General features: G+C 36.0%; 1 protein-coding gene across 7 annotated transcripts in view; it reads right to left on the reverse strand.

Moving 5' to 3' along the window:
* The window catches only part of FAT1 (FAT atypical cadherin 1), a 113,064-nt gene that overhangs the window by 34,216 nt on the left and 58,557 nt on the right, over nt 1-20,291 (reverse strand). For 5 of the 7 annotated variants that reach the window (XR_006167002.1, XM_042807721.1, XM_042807719.1 and 2 more), the window contains exons 4-8: nt 19,302-19,363; nt 14,113-14,442; nt 13,366-13,576; nt 11,119-11,187; nt 9,012-9,151 (exon numbers count right to left, since the gene is read on the reverse strand). Coding sequence is in view for 6 of the 7 variants with exons in the window: in XM_042807721.1 (XP_042663655.1) it covers nt 9,012-9,151; nt 11,119-11,187; nt 13,366-13,576; nt 14,113-14,442; nt 19,302-19,363 (812 nt within the window). In the remaining variant the exon portion in view is untranslated. The remainder of the gene's footprint in view (nt 1-9,011; nt 9,152-11,118; nt 11,188-13,365; nt 13,577-14,112; nt 14,443-19,301; nt 19,364-20,291) is intronic. The other 2 variants (XM_042807722.1, XM_042807724.1) reach the window with 1 other exon arrangement.

Consider the following 20,291-nt stretch of genomic DNA (forward strand, 5'->3'; position numbering starts at 1 on the left):
CTGAAATGATACGATGATAAAAGCATTGATCATGTTTGGGAAACAGAGATTAAAAAGAAGCTATTTAATTAAAAAAATCAGACCGTAATACTGAAATAATTCCACTTCTAGATATTTTTTCTTTCAGGGAGGGGGAGAGATCTAAGAGGTGTAGGGAAAAAGAATCTCACTAAACCGAAACCTACCTCACCTTCCCCACAGTCAAACCAGAAATCTATACATCAAAAACCCCTTAGGTAAGGTATCTTAGAGAATGATTTTTGTCTAAAGTGAGATGAGAAAGAATTCGTTAGTAATTCCAGAACAAAAAAAAAAAAAAAAAAAAAAATTCTCAATGTGGATCCCAGGGTAGGTAAAAATCCTTTTTATTTGTGCAAATTTGGAATTGTAAGCCATGTTTCCTAAGGCAGCGGATGCACTGTACTCCCCCCTGCCCTCATATGGAAACAATCCTCTTTCAGCTCCTCGCATTTCCAAGCCTAGGCAAGAATGGAAAAGTGGTGGAATTCCCAGTATATTATTTCAAAGAACCACAGGTATTGTTTGATCTTCTTCAGCAATGTAGCACAATCTCAGCACAGGTAACTGGTCACCAACACTATTTCTCTGAAGCTGCAGTTATGTTAACTTTGATGCCTCAAATTGCATCGTCCTACAGAAGTTCGGCTAGGTTTACTTGTGTGCTATGCAGGCAAGGCTCCCTTTGGCTGAATAATATTGTTCACTGGAACCACACAAGATCCTTGCACACACACTTGCCTTTCACAGCATCGAACTGTTGTATAAAAAGGGTAAGACACCCAGCCACCATCCTGTTCAACAGTGATAACATCACATGAGCAACAGTAATGCAGAGGAGTTGACAGGTGGACAGCCAAGCTCCAAGAATACATAGCTAAATTCAAGTTCTTTATGTGCTGCACATACAGCCATGTTTTTAGCCACCCCAAGGTTAGCTGCTTTGTATAAATTAGTTAAGTGCAGTCAACAGGTGTTTAGAATAAATACTTATGATCTCGTAAGTGGGTTAAAATTGCTCTTTGAAGATCCTTACTTAGTTCCATTGATACTTGGTAGAGTCTAGAGATATAATTTAGACAAGGTACCAAACTGCATGCAGTAGAAGCTGGAAGAGATGAATCCTGATGGTGGTAAATAATAAGGAAATGCCATACATCTCACTACAGGAAGAGAAAACATCCTCAACTTCAATCTTGAAAATCTAGCATCTTATGTTAAAACTTGTACCAAGAAAAAACAGGTGTTAAGTGTATCAACAGGAGTCATACCAATTCCTAAAATATTTACTTCAGGTGCAGATATATTATCCCAGGTTGCAACTTCTCCCTAAACTCCAATATAACAAGCTCTTCCTAATGGCAAATTTTAATACTGACTCAAAGCATCTAAATAACTTCCAGACCAACAAAGGTAGTCGGATATACTTTACATATGCTACCAAGAGTTTAGGAGACCCTTAGAAGGTTTTTATTCTAAGTAACAACACAAAGTCTTTTGCATCTAAGTAACAAAGTCCTGCACCAATCCTGGAGGCACCAAGAGACAGACTGATTGATGGAAGTGAGAATCTGTGAACAGAGAACTGGGTGTGGAACTCTTGGGATAACTGTATTATAACATAGGAAAGTCCTCCCCCAAACTGGGATATTGCCCACTCTGGTAGCTGAAATAACTGTCACCAGAGAGATTATTTTCACTGAGAATTTCACCTGGATAATAAAAAAGAACAGATAAATCCTAAAAGGGAGTATAGGAGCAGAGCTGAAGATGGCAAATGTGGAATCGTAAGAGTCAGAAGTCAGATACGGAATAAAAAGCCAAGTAAGGAATAAAAAGGGGTTTAAATTTATTTGAAACCATGAAACAATCAGCAGGTAAGGAAGAACACCAGGAAACATAAAAAGCAATTAAGGAATAGGAAAGCCCATCCCAGATTTCAATTTTGCCTCAGTCTTATTCTCCAAGAACAATAGGGAGCATGACCCAGCACAAAACAAAATAAAAATGAGACACTGGCAAATCTGCAGTGCTGCAATAAGCTGCTAAACAGAAACAAATCACCAAGACAAGATGGAAGCCATCCACAGGTTCTGCTGGACTGCAGGGAAAACCAAACCAAACCAAACCAAAAAAACCTACACACATATGCAAAAAAAAAAAAAAACCCAAAGCAAAACAAACCCCACCCCCCCCAACCGCATTGTAATCCTCCTGATGTAATGCATGCTATTAATAACACAGAGCTCCACCTCCAGAATGCCAGTCAGGGTGGGGAGGGGGACACGTGTATGTATGTGTGCACACACTAGTGTCCACAGCCACACACATATGCCTTTAACTTTTTTAGCAGATGTAGTAGTATTAGGCATTGCAGGTCACTGAACCATAATCCAATATATAGTACATTTAGGATAATATTCATAAACGTAGGTAGTTTTTCAGTGTTTGAAACAGTCTGTTAGGATAAATACACACTATCACTGCAGAGGAAAATGCTGCCTCCCACAATTTATTAGTCTCCCAGAAAATGGAAGAAATAGGAAATACAGTAATCATTTGGAGCATTGATAAAATACCTTGCTAGATGTTGTTAAGTAAACTAAGGAGTTTGTTTTTGTCATGAATTAGGAATTGATTAAAGAAAGAAAACAAAGAGTTGGAATAAATATTTTTGTTGGAAAGAAAAATTAATGGTAGGTGACCCAGGATACATATTAGGTCAAGTTTTTAAATACATTCACTAACAAATTCAACGGAAAAGTGAAAAGCAAGAATGAAAAGAGCATGACCTTAACTACGTGATTTTTTTTTTAGATTGTCATGATTAGAGAGGATGTAATAAAGCAACACAAGCACTGTTGTTGGTTTCTTTTTAAATTCTGCATAGATAAAATACATTTTAATGCACCTTGGAAGAAGAAATACAGAAGGGTCCAACACACTTACTTACATAGCATTTTAGTAAAATCACCTGCTCACTGAACACTGGTGCTCAGGAAAATAAAAAATTAAACCAAATGAAGATGTCCAATAAATTAAAAAAAAAAAAAAAACACAAACCAAAACAACAATGCAGAAAAAGTATCCAATACAAATCAAACTATACACATATTCTTGTATAAATAAAAGGTTAAAAGACCACATACAATTACAACACTCACATAATGGATACTATGAACATGTCAACATTTTTTTTATTCAATTCCACCCCCAAGAGATTATTAAGTTCAGACCCAGAAAAACAGTAAGTAAAAAGATAAATGTCAAATTTGATGAATTTAAATCAAAATTTCTATTTAAGTTCATGTCTATTCCACCCCCAAATGAGGAAATACACAAACTTAGGTCAAAATCAGATGCAAGACGGAATGCAACTCCAGAGCAACTGTGTTAGATGAATCTTTGAAGCAGAAGACATGGCCACCCGTGCTGCTGGTACTACACAAAAAGAATACAGGAAAACAGCATTTCTAGAATGGAGCACCACAAAAATCCTGTGCAAAGTAGTAAGTTAAATGCCAGGAATGTAGTGACTGTGAAACCAACGTTGGTACCTGCAAGACTAACCACATAGCCAATGAACCAGCTTAACTGAGAAGTGATCTGTTGATCTTACCACCCGAAGGACTTAGCATCAACTTCTTCCAGTATTACCTAGTGAAGCAATTAAAATTACTTTACCGCTGAACATGTAAGGAGATGTCCTCCAGAAAGGTACTGTTGGGCTAAGCAGGAAAGCAGATAGCTCCTCAAAATTTACAGCGCTATTAAATATGAATTATTAACAAAAATATTGCTGAGGAATAGACATAATGACACTACGGGTGGCTTGCTCAGGTATTCTATTACTTGTCAAATTACTTGCTCAGGCAGTTTTTCTCCACACTGGTAAACAACTACAAATACATAATTTGATCTATTAATGCAATAATTTTAAATGTTCCTAAAATCCAAAGTTTATCTTAGACTCAAGTGAAAAGTGTTTTATCCGCATACTTTAGGATTTGTTTCTCACTCACTGATGTTACTTTATGCCCCTCTGCAGATTCTGGTGGACAAGCATAACATGACTCGATGGGCACCCTTTTGGTAACTTGGCTAACTGCATGCTGGGCTGCTTTAATAAGGGGAGCAGCAGGCAGGAGGAAAGGAATTATTCCCCTCTATTTGACACTTACTGGTGGGACTGTAGATCCACTACAGTTTTGGGCCCTGTGGTCCAAGAGAGGGTCTTGACAAACTGAAACAAGCCCAGTGAAGGGCCATTAAAATCAATGGGGATCCAAAAGCTGTCAATCCATTGTGTAAAGGGCAGGCTGCAGGAAAGACAGGCAGACTCATCTCAGAGATGCACAGTGAAGAGACAAGAGGTGACACTCACAAGCTCCAATAAGGGAAACTACAGTTAGACATAAGAAAAAATTATTTTCAAGGAGCATTGTTAAACCCTAATGTGAAAGTGTGTCCAAGGAAGAGGTGTCACACCCTGTCAACCCAGGCACTTAGAACCTGACAAGTCCCTGAACAACTTGATTGAACTTTGTGGTTTGATCCGTTTTGAGCAGGAATTTTAACTAGATGAACACAGGGGCTTCTTCCAATCTAAACTATTAATAAATGTACTAAGGAAACCCTACTTTCAAGACATGGATTCTTACCGATGCTAAGTGACAGGTGCTAGGTGTGCAATTTCCTTCTAAACGTAAGAGGACCAAATTTTTATGTAAATCTTTAAGGTCTTCAAATTAAATGAAAGGCACCTGGGGTAGTAATTGTGAGTGCACTTTTGAAGACCCACACAGAAAAACAGCTGTTTGTGTGCCTGAGAACAAAATACACTAACAGCTTGTGTTATTCTAAAGTAACATATATAATACAGTAAAAAGAGCTATTGTGCATTTCTCAATGAAATTATAAGATTAAACTAAAATGAAATATGCTAATATTAACTTTTAAGAAAGAAGTTGCATATTAAAGAGATACGCTATAAAAAAGCTTGACATTAACAGACCATAATGTGATCTCTGAAACAAAACAGTCTGGAACTAAAGAAACTTGACTCATTTTGCAAGGCTATGCAAAGGCTGTATTGCACAACTGCTCTCTACTCACAGGTCTCACTGAGAGCCATGCAACCTGGTTATGCAGATAGAAAACAAAGCAGCCCAGGATTATTTAGGGGAAGGACTTGAAATCTATTAATTATCTGACAGGTGAAACCTAAATTTGCACAGGAATGCATTGATTACTAGTAAGAGAGGAGATATGTGCCACTGACAGAACATACTCAGTGCATTATATTTAAACATGATGTTCCTTTGGACTGTTTTAATCTAATTTTTCATTTGCTGATTCTCTGTGGAATTTAAAGTCTCCTCCTCTCTCTATTCATAACTGCATAGTTACACTGACATGTTTATAATAATTTTCATACACAAAAAGTTATATTATCCAAAGATAATATAACTGCATTCCATTTCTAAAATGTCTCTGGAGCAGTGTGGCTATCACAAGCAAAAATGCACATTTAATCTATGAAGAATATTCTATCCTTCATTCCAAAAGCATAATATCCATATAAATTTTGCATAGATTAAATATTCTGCAATAGCACAGCAATAGGTAAAATGCTGCAATTAGCTTTAAACCACCTTGAGCATTACTTCCAGTGAAAACAATCGATAGACATAGCAATAACTAGAAGTGATTACAGTTAGAAACAGGATTTTTTTGAAATTTTTTTTTTTTTGTTTTCCCCCCAAAAGCAACTCAGTAGCTCATATAATGCTACTCAGAGCTCGTGAATAACTTTTTCTATTTCAGGCCAAAGCATTATAAAACAAAAACATTAGTATATTGATTTTTTTTTTTTTTTTAATTATATTTCTTCTTAGTGTGACACTAGTCATCTCTAACATCATCTGTCAAACATCACTACTGTAGGCCTGGAATTTGTTTGTCCTTGTTTTGCATCATGCATTTGGCATTTAGATGCATGCAAAATTCTAGCAGCCTCCACGCCTACTGCTGCTGTATTTTTCAAAAAAGCTATTTAACTCAAGTCCTGAAAGAGTCAAATGCTCTACAGATGTTAATGGCCTGAGGTCAGCAAATGCCTTCCAGTTTCAAGTTAGATTCAATACACTGCTTTTACACAATAAGATTTTCATTTCTTGTCCCCCACCCCAATGTCTTGAAAATGTCATTTCCTTTCTCAAATTAAACATAAAATTACTTAATCTGCCGTTAATCAAGGTCTGTTAAATTGTTTGCTATATTTCCAATGTCTACAGTAGTTACTTTGTAAGCTAAAAGCAGTTTATGGCATATTGTTGTTCCTAATGTACACACTCAGTATGCAGAATTTCTTTTGCCTGTCACTCTATTTTACCTATTTATCAGCTCTTAGAAGAATCCAACACTGCATAAACACTCAAACTTTAATCATCATTATTTCAGCACTGAGTAATGGAATTTACACACAGGCAGCCATAAATCACACCCTCAATTTTGATTTCTTATCAACATTTTTAATTCCCCTGAAGTTAAGACTCATCTGAAATGCATCTTAACAACAGTCCTGATGGCTATCTTAATGCATCAGTCCATCTGGGTGGGCCAGGAGTTACAGAGGAGATCAGGGAATCAATTAAAATCAGGAGTCTGTTCATGCACCAACAGCTGCAGAGTTTGAACTAATCCATGCTCCTCAATCTATATACCACAGTAATGTGAGACTCAAACAGAAACAGCGTAACTTTTATCCCACAAGCAGGGGAAAAAGGAAGACAATGCAAAGGAAGCCTTTGTGCTCGCTTGTAACAAAACCCACAACCTCTGCTCCTGCCAACTCTGGCTGAGAGAGGAAAGACACGAAAGGAAATTCATACAAAAAGCAATCACAGAAACAAGAGACGATAAATTTGAGACTACTGCTCCAATGCTTCTGAAGAAGACTGCTGTGGTAAATGTTTATAATGTTCACTCAGCTTTACAAAATGCTAAAATAACAAATTCATTTAAAGAAATTGGACAAAAACTATACTGTGCACTTCTGAGAAGAACTAAATGAATCACATAACCCAGAGGAAGAGAAGGGGTGAAGGTTGAAGTATTTTTGTGACCTCCCAATTCTTGATTGTTCCAGAAGACAAAGCAGATTATGGTTCAAATGTGACAGCTCAGGACTTCTGCATAAATTCACCTATATAAGGAGCAGCACTGGATAGAATATCTGCAGTCATCAAGACCACATATTCAGCCTTTACCAGTCCCCAGTCTACCCCAACACATTCTGATGTGCAGTCAGAAATGCATAGTGGCATTTTTGACTGCATTTTTGGGAGGGGAGGGGGGAAGTGTGTTTGGAAAGCCTCTTGCTGTCCTTCTGACCTTCCCGGCAAAAGGAATTCTCTTTTACCTGGATTTGGGTTTCTTCTAATTTTTTTTTCAAACTAATTCATGCCTTATATCCAGCATTATGTAATCAGCAAAAATGAATCCACTCAAAATTTTTACTACAACTAGGAAATAAATTTACAGCAAGATTCTTCAAGCCTTTGATGGTGCACCAGAAGTAATGGCACCACGGCTATGATAGCAGCAAGCTCTGAATGGGAGACGTGTTGCTATGTTTGGAGATTCATGGTCTAGAATATCACTCACAATTGTCACCATTAAAGGAAAAGTCAGCTCTCAAAGGAAACTGCTAACCCTGCAACCTTATACTATCGAATTTAGTCTATTTGACCTATCAAGCCTCCAGACATGCAGTCAGCTCAATAAAGACTCTGTTGTAAACACTAAACATTGACAAGAAACATCCTTCCCTCTAGCCAAAAAGAGTAAGACAACATATGGCATCAGAAAAGCCAACAGAAAAACATACATACTACACAGAAGTTGAACAACAAGAAACTGAGTTCATAATGCCAATTTCCTTCTAAAGAAAAGACAGCAGCAACCCACTCATTACCCTTTGAGCTCCTGAAGGGTAGGTCAATGATAGGGTAGGTAACACAGACACATCACTGTCCCAATCCAACAGTCTTAAATCAGTGAATAAATCCTTCCCTTTCTATTTGGAAGAAAAGTGGTGGTGTTACTCTATGCTCATGGCTCCATTCACACCAACCTCAGCTAAACATTACTGCTAAATATATTCAGGTTCTGGGCTGGGGAAAGAAACTAGATAGGAAAAACAGGAAAGATATACATCATAACCTACTTTACTATGAGTTATTTCCAGTAGAGTCACAAAAGGCTTCCCCCTTAAAGTGAACTTATTAGTCCAGCTGCAAAGAACTACCACTACCACAGAGTCTTAGTAGAGAGGTAATCTGAAAAAAATTGGTTTGTCTGAGGTTGCTGCTTTTTGGAGAGTGTTTGGTAATCTCTTGCCTCCACTGAAGCTAAAAGAAAGTACTTGGGAAGATACCCAGAGATGTCATTATCTAAATCTTGTTTCTGTATATACACCATGCAGAAGGAGCAGCTCAGTTTCATGAAACAGTACTTGGATATTGTACAATTTGTTATCCACAGATTTTTTGGGGGCAGGGGGAGCAATCAACCTTACAACGGTGGTCTTTTGAATTTCAAGCAAAGTAATCATATTTGATGATTTGTGGAGAGCTGGATAAAGAGAGGTAATTCAGATAAGAAGTATTAATCCTTTTCTTGTGAGTAATGCATGGAAAGGCTTAGTTTCTGTTTTCATTTACTCAGCTAATGTAAAAGAACATGATAGAATTTAAAAGCTGCTGATTCAGACTACAGCATAGTAACACACAGCCTTACAACTGGATGGCCCAACATCATGGCTTTATGAATCTCAGAATCTACTTCTAGCTTAGAGAGAGACCCTAATTTATATAAACTATAATAATGTTCCAGAATGAAAAAAAATGGTAAGGAGAAAATGCAACACCCGCCCCACCCCCAGCTACAAATTATTTTTTCCATAAGCACTTAATTAGAAAGTCTATTACCTGAGTGCTGATAGATCTGGTTCCATCTGTTGCCTCTACTGTCAAGTTGTAATTTGATTTCTCTTCTGCATCAAGAGGTCTAGCGACAATGATAGTTCCAGTGCCCTTGTCCACATCAAATCGACTGTCATAGTTGCCACCTTGTTCAGGAAATTAGGAGAGGGAGAAGTTCATAAAACACAACACTATTTCATTGTTTTCAAATATGATCATGTTCTGTCATCAGATGCTTAATGAAGGTGGAACTATATACATGTATATATACACACTTATTTTAAACTTTTTTTTTTTTTTTTTTTTTTTCCTTCCAGGAATATGATATGCTGCAACTTACAGTTATTTAATACTGATTAGTTTTGGATAAAGCTGATTTGTCTGGCTCATGGAAAGTTAGCAGGTAGAGTCTTAGCAAGATTCTCTACTACTTTTTTATCCAGAATTTAAAGATTCCAAATAGCAGGAACCTGAGAATTACTGGGTGAAATCTGATAGTTTATTTCGTGCAGACTGTCAGGATAATTAGTGAATAAAATACTTTCTATCAAAATAAATTAAAAACCCAAATCAGACATACAGTCAAATTTGTGTCTTTTGGCTCAGAGTACAAATTACTATACCTGTATATGGCAATAGGTAAGGCTGAAAAAGCTCCGGTACCTCCCAAGGATTCTCATCTCAATGCTGAGTATCTAAAGAACTTACTATCTAAATCCTACTGAGATAAGTAGGATTCAGATGAGTGCTAAATGTTTAAATGCCCAATGTTTAAATATGGCCAAGCTCTTTTTCTGAAGCAAATGATCTTAACTTCCCTTGTGAAACTTTCAAATTACCCTTTGAAATATAGTTAAATAACTATGTAGATCAATAGCTACACTGCATCATTTAAACATTTAATTCATCATCATCATGCTACCCTGAGCAGACTGTCATGAAAATACAGTGTCCATTAAGTCCAAATATTGTTAAGCAATGACAAATATTGCCATTTAACTACAAATGCTTTAGACCTCTCAATAAACTGCCTAAAATGGAGGAATCAATTTTTATTTTGGTCAAGCCAGTGCTAGATATGGAAAACCAATTTCACCTAATTATGTGTCTGTGCTTTTCTAATTATATTTTACAAGGCTAGCGTTCAGATATCATCCGAGTGCCTTTTTTTTTTTTAAACAGTGTTTACATGATACTTTTTTGTAAATCACTAAGTGCCTTTTATGAAACTCAAGGCTAGAAGTAACAGGGTGAAGGTTCCAAAGGTTGCAAATTTATAGTAAATCCAAGAAAGAACAGTAAACACTGAAATGGGCTCCCATTCACATGTAAAAAGGATTTCACTTTTAGAAGGTTCCATTGCATGACAGACATATCAGTTTAGGAAAGATGGGCTGGATTCTGCTTCACTGGATTTAAGATATTCGATAACAACAAAGACAATGTAATTTTTCTAATCTCACCAAAAACCAACTCCTCTTCCTGGGTCAGCAGCAGTTTCTGAATTACATGAATGGATATAAACTGGATAGCATGAAAGGCAGCTTTTTTTTTTTTTTAATTTTTAAATTTTTTTTTTAATGAGCTTTGTGTAAGACGTCAGCTTTGGAAAGTGAGTCTGCAGCTTTTCTTTTATAGTTGGTATGTGATATCATTTTCTCAGATAGTCAGATATCTCAATGACGTCATCTCCATTTTAAGGGAAAAGTAGGGTGAATGGGTATGAATCTGTTCATAAAGTTTCCCTGATACATGGACAAGCTCTCTAACCAACTTTTTTTATTCCTTATCAAGGAAATCACAAAGGCATTGACTAATTTTTGTAGTAGTGGTGATACCTGGTAATCCGCTGAAGCAGAACTCAACCCAAACTTCTGCATCTGCTACACTGAAAGTGTAACAGCAACAGTTTTGGCAAAAGCCAAAACTGGATGTTCTGAATTGATGCTGTATAAATGTAATGATGACAAAACAAAACAAAAACGAACCTGTCACAAATGCAACTGTGAGCACTTTGATTTCCGAAGGGTTAATAAAATAAATATTTTATAAATGTACGCTTTCATTTCAGATCTCATAATCTGGTAATAAATTATGTGATCTCAGCAGATACCTTCTGCTGTACAGTTCAGGTCACAAGCCATCTGAAAGATGTAAAATACTTCACTAGCAAGCTTGTCTCCTGGCTCAGCCAAAAAGAAAGAAAGCATGGAAAGCAAGCACAGAACACAAAGGAAAGCTGTCAATCAAATTAATTCATGCTATTAGAAACAGTAAAAGAGGGCAGTAAAGTGACCACTTGTAAGAGTAGCCCATAACTTCACAACATGATCACATATCAAAGTTTCCAAACCACTTTTAGTAAGAAAACAGTCAAAATAAAATGGTTTATTTTACAGTGTATGGACAAGTTCTGTTCTTTCCCCTTGGAGTTTTCTGTATATGTCTTTCTAGAAACAGCATGAATAGATCATCTATCTTCTATGTTAAGCATACAACAAAAATTTTGTAAATGTACAAAGTGTGCTGCATGCTTAGGAGCAGCAAATTAAAATAATACTATTATCAGAATTCTATTGAGGTAGACACACTGTTCAGAGTGCACAGCGGTTGAAGCAGACAAAAAAAAAAAAATAGAAAAGTACATCCCCAATCTAATTAACAAGTTTTGCTAATAAAAGACCCCCCAAAATGCTATTGCTATACTCTGTGGAAACTCTCAAAACCTCTGTGGCCTCTTCTACCTACTCTTTTTCATCTCCATGAACCACTCACCTTTTTCTGACAATATCCCTTTCTTAACCTTTCCTTTAATGAACTTTTTTGGATCCACAGATGTTTCTGTTTGCTGTTGACTGGATAAATGTTTGAATTGGAGCACGTGAAACCTTATCCTCCCTCCTGTTCACTTTTATATTTTCTGCTTTTCTACTCCTACGTCTATATGTGTGTATGTCTGGGAGAACAGTAAAAGAGCAGCCTCAGTTCCAAAATACCTCTAATGCAAAGAGCATGAGAAAGCTATGAGAAAGCAAGAAGGCATCTTGAACTCTTTAGTCCCTCTACACAGTTGTAAAGATCTCTAATCCCTTGGTTTGTCTAAATGCAAACACTTTTTATTCAACTGTGATCTATTTGGATAGGAGTTATTTTTTTTTTTCCTCTCCAGAATACATTAGAAAGAACCATTAAAAATGCTATGTAAGTATTTAATACCTTAGCAATTATTATCAACACCATCAGACGTTGTTCATGCACGAACCATGCATTTAGGGAAGAGTTGTGCCTGTTCTCGTGTGCTTGAAAGTTTTCTGAGAACACCCCTCAAGTATTCGGCATTTATATATTCTTGCTACATATATCAGTTCCACAAACTTTGTTTTTAACTGTTGCTGTTCTCAACATCCCTTAGGAAATGCATACCAGCAAAACAGACCTTTCAAATAAAGTTTAAAGAAATAATTCAAAAATGCTCTCCCCAACAACTTAACACCATAATCACAGCTAAAATTTTCAGTAGTAATCAAGATGAAAAAGATCATTCTCTTTCTTGTGAGTGTGCTGGAAAAATCCCAATCTGGCAGGGCTATCTTAAAACCAGAAATAGTTCACTACAAGATACCTCTCCTGAAACAAGGCTGTGCTATTCTTGATTCGAAAGCATGTAACACACAACAGAACTTGTTTTTAGTATTGGCTGTACAGTGAACACTCTGTATTCCTGGTGCTCATAGGTCTAGTGAGTAAGTCTAAAATTAAAAAATACTATTAATTTTCTCACCACAGCATCAACATATAATCATACTACTGTTTAGAATTCCCCTTTCAACCAGAGAAGCTAAGGTATGACATAATAGTAAGAATATATACAGGAAGAAGTTTGCTGGGGTTAGGAACATTACAAGCTTTTCTCTTAGTACTGAATCAAGGGACAGAAAACTGAAAAGGAGCCCAGAGAACCAGAAATCAATGTGAACAGTATAATCTATTTTTGGATGTACTATCCCAATTTGCAGAAAACTGACATTTTACTTTTTTTTCCCTAATCTGCAGTCTATGAAATTGATTTGATTAGTTTTAATTTCACTGACACAATATTCATAAGTAATTTCCAAAACTGCAACACAGCAGGTATTTTGAAATATAATTTTAATCTTTGATATATAGCGGCATTGATAAAAATTTAAGTAATTTTGATTTATAATGAAATAAGGGAAAAAATAAGCATCTACAGCTAAAGAACATCAAAACATTGCATTATTTAGAACAGCAGTTAAGAAACCAAGTAGCAATGAGCCCTTCAGTATCTCAGACTCCATGCATTTGTTTCTGATAATAAAAGCCCTTAAGGCATCCTTACCCGTTATGTCAAACCAAAGTGGTGTTCCAAGAGGTTCAACAGCTATTACACCAATCATGTGAGCAACTGGGTCACTTTCCATCACCGTAAAAGAAAAAAATGCTTCCTCAAAATAAATCGGCTCTGTGGGTGGGACAGGCTTTGGAATCCATTCTATGTGAAGCCGTGTAGTTGATGATTTTTGTGGACGACCATTATCTACAGCTTTAATCTGTGAAACAGACACATCTTTTAGGCTACAGGATCACATAAATCATTATGCCACATAAATGGAGAAGTAGTAACAGGCTCTAAGCATGTTTGCTTGTGTGAAATATATCCAAAAAGGTTAAGTGTTTCTCAAAGTGCCACTTGCCCTTCATTATCTGGGCAGCAAATGGAGAAAAAGTATGCAGCACCTGATAGTAGTACAAACTGTTACCATAAATTCGCTTTTATCCTTTCTTCCTGAAAGAGAGTCAAACTGATTGTCTATGTTTCCTCATCATGTTCATTATCTGTCAGGTTCTGGAAAAGAACTGCAGCTTTTTGATTCACTTTCTCAGTACAAACATTTGAAATCATTCTCAAAAACAAAAACAACCAACCCAAACCAAACAAATCCACAAAACAATATTTCTGGATTTGTTGAAGCTTTCTTCATCCAGATACTGCAGTCACTCATCTGCCAGCTACTGAAAAAGAAGTGATGAGAATACAGATAAAAGAAATCTTCACATATTCATGACATGTAAGATTTTGACTCACTGAAAGGATATCATAGTCCCTCGCTGCAGAAAACTTCTTTGATGAAACCACTCCAGTTTTTGGCTCAATAAAGAATTTTCCATGTTCATCACCATCTTCAATGCTGTAAGAGATCTCTGCATTGGGGCCTTCGTCTTTATCTGCAGCAATAACTCGATAGATTGGCTCTCTCCTAGCAGTTCTCTCTCGTTCTGGCTTACCACGCTCTGGAAGTCGGATTTTGTAGAACTTTTGCAAGAACTGAGGCTTATTGTCATTCTCATCTAAGACCTTCACAATCACCCGTGCAATTGTTGATTTTGCAGGAGTACCGTTGTCTGTTACTGTTACCTGTTTTCATTAGAAAGGATGTGGTTAGCACTCAATTCAAACATGGTCCTTCCAACAATGTTCTTTTTAAGTCAGATTTTCCTACAACTGTCTAAGACAACTGTAAAGTAATTCCCTAACTTCAGTTACTTAAAGACCACTCTGTAAAGCTACTTGGTGAATATCTACAAAAGGTACTACAAAAGTTTATTCAGTTACTATCTTAATATTTTGGCACTTGATGTATGGCAGGTCAGAGTCAATAGATATATATTAAATCTATTTCACTATTTTGCAGCATTGTAACTGATATATTTACCTAAGTACAGGAACAGCACACAAGTATAGTATCTCTGGTGACAGCTTCAGTGTAATAATAACTTACTATGCATTCAGCCTAGTGTTTCCTTGCAACTTTTCAATTTAGTAGCTTGATTTTACACCTCAAAATATGTAATTCATAAGAATGTAAGTTTCAGAATTTGACAGGCCTATGCATTAAAAAACCCCTATATCTTATGACATAAAATCATTATCCTGTTTGAAAGAAACTTAAAATCTATTCCCATGGACTAAATGAAATGGGAAATTAAACCAAGTCTCCTCTTCCAGTAGTAGTCAAAATTTCTACTAAAAAGCCAGGAAATGAATATGACATCTTCTACAATATTAATTCTAGGTCTGATCTGATGTTATTCGCATGGGTAGTGAACAAAAATATAATGAAAGTGAGAGTTAGGTTAATTTGAAGTCAGAAAACAAGAAAAAAACCTCCTTATCTACTGGAAATGGATCAAACTTTAAAAATTAGTTCATTTATAGGAATCTTACCTTACTACCTTAACTCTATTTAATCCCTTATTGGCTAATAAGGGGTTAAATATGAACATATGTAGATTACTTTAACATCTATTTCAAATAAGAAAAAGGTAAGAGGTTTACAGTTCTGCTTCCTGGAAGAGCTCAGTTAGTAGAAGAGTTACAGAATCAGGCCCAACATTTTCTGGTTGCATGTTGCCATCCATGTAAAAGCTAACAGGTTCAGACAGGCGCCAGGCATTTTCAAGGGAGAGTTGAGCTGCTATTACATAGAGCATTTAAAACAAACACAATTTCTGCACTGGTAAGTGTGTTACCTGACCTCTAGGAATTTATCTAGATCTCAGTTTCTGAAGGGGATGTTTTCAAAAATAATTGGCATCAGACACATGGAATAATGATGGGTAAAGACATTTTTTTTTTCCTTTGTCAATCTTTTATGTTATTTTCCTTACTTTATCTTTTTTGTTGGGTTGTTTTTGGTTTTAGCTGTAAAATTTTAATCCTTGTGACTCTCATTTTAAGAGCAATTTTATGACTCGGTATAGCACCCCTCCTCAGCTCTTCTATGATCTCCCCTTCATTTTCTTTTTCTCACTCTTTTTTTACTCCCTTAAAATCTTCTTCATTGACTTAATTTACCTTCCTTATTATTACACAGAAACACAAAGGGCTGTCTGAGGGTCACCTATGCCATCTCTGCTGTAATTAGATGAAATTGATAAACTGAGATATGCTCATCTAATTCTATTGGATACTCGTGAAAGCTGTAGAGAAATTAAAAATAAGTAAAAAAAAATAAAAATCAAACACTCAATGTTTTTAACAAATTTTATGGTAAATGTGTTACACACTGCAGTTTCATTTTGGTTTTGATTTTGCGAGTAAGATACAAGTCTTTGCTGGGAGAAAGCTCCATATGGAAGTTAGTCACTACTGTAGCACTAGGAAAACATTATAGGGAAGCTATATAGTTGGACTTGATGATCCTAAAGGTCTTTTACAACCTAAATGATTCTGTGATTCTAAGATCAGTGCTGTGGAGGGTGTTAAAATTAAAACAGCTCCCCTTAACCTAAACAACCCCTACACATCACTGATATAGAATATTCCAGTTCCAATAAGCCCACCCCAATTTGGGGAGAATAAGCGTTTTTCATCAAGAATGTGGGTGGTGAATTCCTTCACTGGTTCTTAGCATGCCCTGGGAGATTTGACTATGGAAAAACATTAGGATTCAAGGATAACATGGATACAAAATAACGAAATTAATACTAATGGAAGACTAGAATTGAATCCCTGATGAAAAAATGAATTTACATTGACATGAATAAGGATATGATCAAATAGCCTTTTTTTTTTTCCTTTTCTCATCTTTTTTAAGAAAAAGAATATGGAAATACAAGTGAAACTTGGTATAACCTGCAAGCATGAAGGAAGTGAAAATGTGCAAGTAAAGTGATTAACCACAACAGAACACATGAAACACAACATGAAATGCAAATATTCATGTTCATGTCTAACCGATGGTAGGATTTCCACACATATGAGTATCTGTTCCCTTTAGTACTTGTAATGGAACACCACCACATATCTTTCAGTTTGTAAAAAAAAAAAAAACCTCAAAAGCAAAACACATCCAAAAAGAGGAAATTCCTAGGAGTAAAAATAACTTGTCTGGTAACATAAAATTAGCATTGCTCTGAGCCAAGCAGGAAAAAAAGGCAAATTTGAGGAAAATCTAGTTTGATTTGAATGCAACATCAGTTTTGAAGTCATTACTGATATAACAAGTAGAACACTAAGATACGAGAGAATAATGTGACGATAACCTAAAATAATTGCATTCTAAAAGTGCCAGTTGGCACTCAGAAAATAGTTACAAGTTGGGAATAAAAGCATGGGGCATAATAATTACTATTATGTAAGCAGGAGTGCAGTCAAGGATCAAATTTAATAGCAAACAAGGAATAAACCCACCAACCCATCTGGTCAACATTTCAATGCTCAATTAATTAGCCAGATGCTCAGCACTTGGCTCATAATATTGCCCACCATTCTGTGCATTTCTGGGTTTCTTTCCAACCTATTTTCAAAGTTGTAAACATAAAACTAACAAATGGGAAAACTGCTACTTTGGGTTGTGCTGTTTGTTAGTATCACTCTGTAGTTAAGAGTTCTTCTGTTGGATACTTCACAGACTTTTATTTAAAACTTTAACAGCCAGCTGAGTTCAAAATGAAAGAAGAATGAAGAATTATTTATGATACCAGCAGGTAATAATCAATATTCCAAACTAAAGAGCAATTAGGTTAATCTGCTATCTTTACAGAGAATGGTGAAATCAGAAGGATTTATGTACCGTTGTGTGATACTGTAACCTTAAAAAACTTTGAGTTCTGTAGATGTTATCTTATAACTTAAAGTTAAATTAGCAGGCACGATTGCTAGCAGACACCTGCCTATAGCATTACGCTGCTGGTGGGATCTCTGGCATAAGTTCTGGCCCAAAACAAGCAGCACGCTCCCATATATTGCTTAGCTGCAGCCTGAGGATTCACACAATTCAGGCACAATCCTCAACAGGCAACTCGGGCACAGCCACCCTGTTCCAGGGATAAAGTATAAGCAGTCAAAGCCACACTGTGCCAGTTGGCTTCAGGGTCAGAGAATGATCCACAGTTAATTTGATCTACTGTATAAATCTAATACAAAAGCCACCACGGGAGTAAAAGTCATGAGGTACCAATTTTACAGCCAATATACATAGCAGTGGTCAAGAAATAAGATAATTGACATGAAGTGCTTTGGAAAATTGACACAAACAGATTTAAGGATGTAATTTAAAAAAAGAGAATAATATAATGACTTTACGATTTACAGGAATAACATGTCCAGAACGAAATTAGATTTACCACTTAAATAACTTTGCTACTGCTACTATTAGAAACACTCCACATAGGAAATTCTACCCTATTGCTACTTAGGTGCAAAGAAGTCTTTCCAAAGCTGATACAGAAATGAAAATAATGATAAAAATTTGGTCCAACAGCTGCTTTAATCCAGCTTGTAATGTACCAAAGGGATAGAACAGGGCCAGAAAGACTGCAGGTACACTGGAGTTCTGCAAAAGGATAGTTTGTGCTATCAAGTAATACATTCATCTCCAGACCTATGCAGTCCTTGCATTCCTATTAGAAAACCTTCCTACAGATTTCACAAGTTTTGAATAAGTCTGGGCTTGCTTCTCTAGCTTTAATGTTAGTTTTGCCAACTCACATTGCAGTCTTTTATCTATCATCCAGGAGAAGAGGCACAATAAAGGTTCCAGATAAATCTTAGTATGTAAATATCACTGTGAATATTAAGTCTTTATTGCAGGTGAAGTACAATGCTGTCATACTGCATGACAACATTGTGAAACTGTGACTCACAGTTGTCTATGTGTTTTTCTTTCATGTTGTTTGAGGGAGAATGAGAATAGCTACTGCATAAATTCCAGGTGATCAATTAAACGTATCTAAATAAAAGAATTATGTCACAAATTTCAAGCTCTCAGACTCTGACTATATAATACATATTTTGCAACTCACCTGCTTCTGTGATTAATAAATATATTATGCAGAAAAAAGGTCTACTCCTAATCTTTTTGGATTCTCAATGCTAAAAAAAATTTCGCACTTCTTTTTCAGCAAAGGTAGGCTGAAATAGCTATTCCAATAATTACATGGGAAGATAAAAAAAAAAGGAATCACACTCTTCTTTTTAACAATCACACCTTTGTAGTGTTTGAAAGAAAATCTTGGTTTACAAATATAAAAACAAAAATTGTCTTCTATCTGTATCTTATCTCTTTTCTTATGAAAAAGCCCCACCACAGTGTTTTTATAAGCTAGGTAGTTTTCTGCATTGCAACATAATTAACAGAGAAAGCAAATTACTTTTACAATCCAGTTCTCTAAATTCTTCATATAGTAATCAAGTATGCCAAATTTAACTCTCTGTAAAAGAGCAATGAACTTACAGTCACTGTTTTTCAGAAAACTAAAGAAATTATTTACCTCTAGTATGTGCTCTCCCTGTTGCTCTCGATCTAGTTTTCTAGATGTGGTTGTAATTAGACCTGTAAAGATAGAAGAATAATTAATCTGATCATTCAAGAAAATAATCTGAATTAAGGTTAGATTAAACCAGTAGTAACTGATATACCCAATCTCAAATTCTTCTTAGGTGGTCTATTCTATTTTTGTAGAACTTACGCTTTCATTAAGGGAAGGGGTGAGGGGCTTCCAGTCCTTAAGGGCTGTGAAAATATTCTTTGCAATCTCAAAGCTAAGCTGTTGTATCCCTTAAAACAGACACAGTTCAATTTTCCAACACATTTCTGCATGTTATGCTTCCGACAGGAGTAATGTAAGTAATGCTTTCACATGAAGTCTTGTTTTCAGAAGGTGTTCATACACCTTATTCAAAGGGTGCTTTCACACATTATTTGAATAATTACCATTCTCTTCAGAAGAAACATCTATTTGTATTTTTAGTGATAGCAACAGGAAAAGAATGACCTGAAGAGATGGATTAATGGTGGAAATCAGAGCAATTTGTGTGTGTTAGCTTGATTTGGCAATGGTAAGGAGTCAAAAAGTTGATCTTGGAAACAGTAGAGAATAAGCACAAGTTTTTTATCCATGATGTTAGATTTTGTTGCAAGAGTCTGATACACTGTTGATGAGAGACTAGGAAGGCATGATGAGTTTTAAACGAAGGAAGTCAAACAGTAAGATGTGACAAAAAGCCAGTGAAATCTGAATACAAAAGGATCTTTGAATTAATTCCCCCTAGCAGTAGGTTCAAAATTTTAACTATTGAGTTTCATGAAAAGCACACGCAGTCAACTCTCAGTTATAGTTGAATGGCTTGCTATGGTGTGGGTTAACTGTGCCATGGATGCAGACATAAGGGATAACTCAGTTTCTTTGCTGCCTGTCTGCAGGTAGAAGTTGGCCCCACAGATACCGTCACTGTGTCACATGGCACTGAGCCTGTGCTAG

Source organism: Tyto alba, unplaced genomic scaffold (genome assembly GCF_018691265.1).
Source record: "Tyto alba isolate M040663 unplaced genomic scaffold, T.alba_DEE_v4.0 Super-Scaffold_6, whole genome shotgun sequence".
Classification (NCBI taxonomy): domain Eukaryota; kingdom Metazoa; phylum Chordata; class Aves; order Strigiformes; family Tytonidae; genus Tyto; species Tyto alba.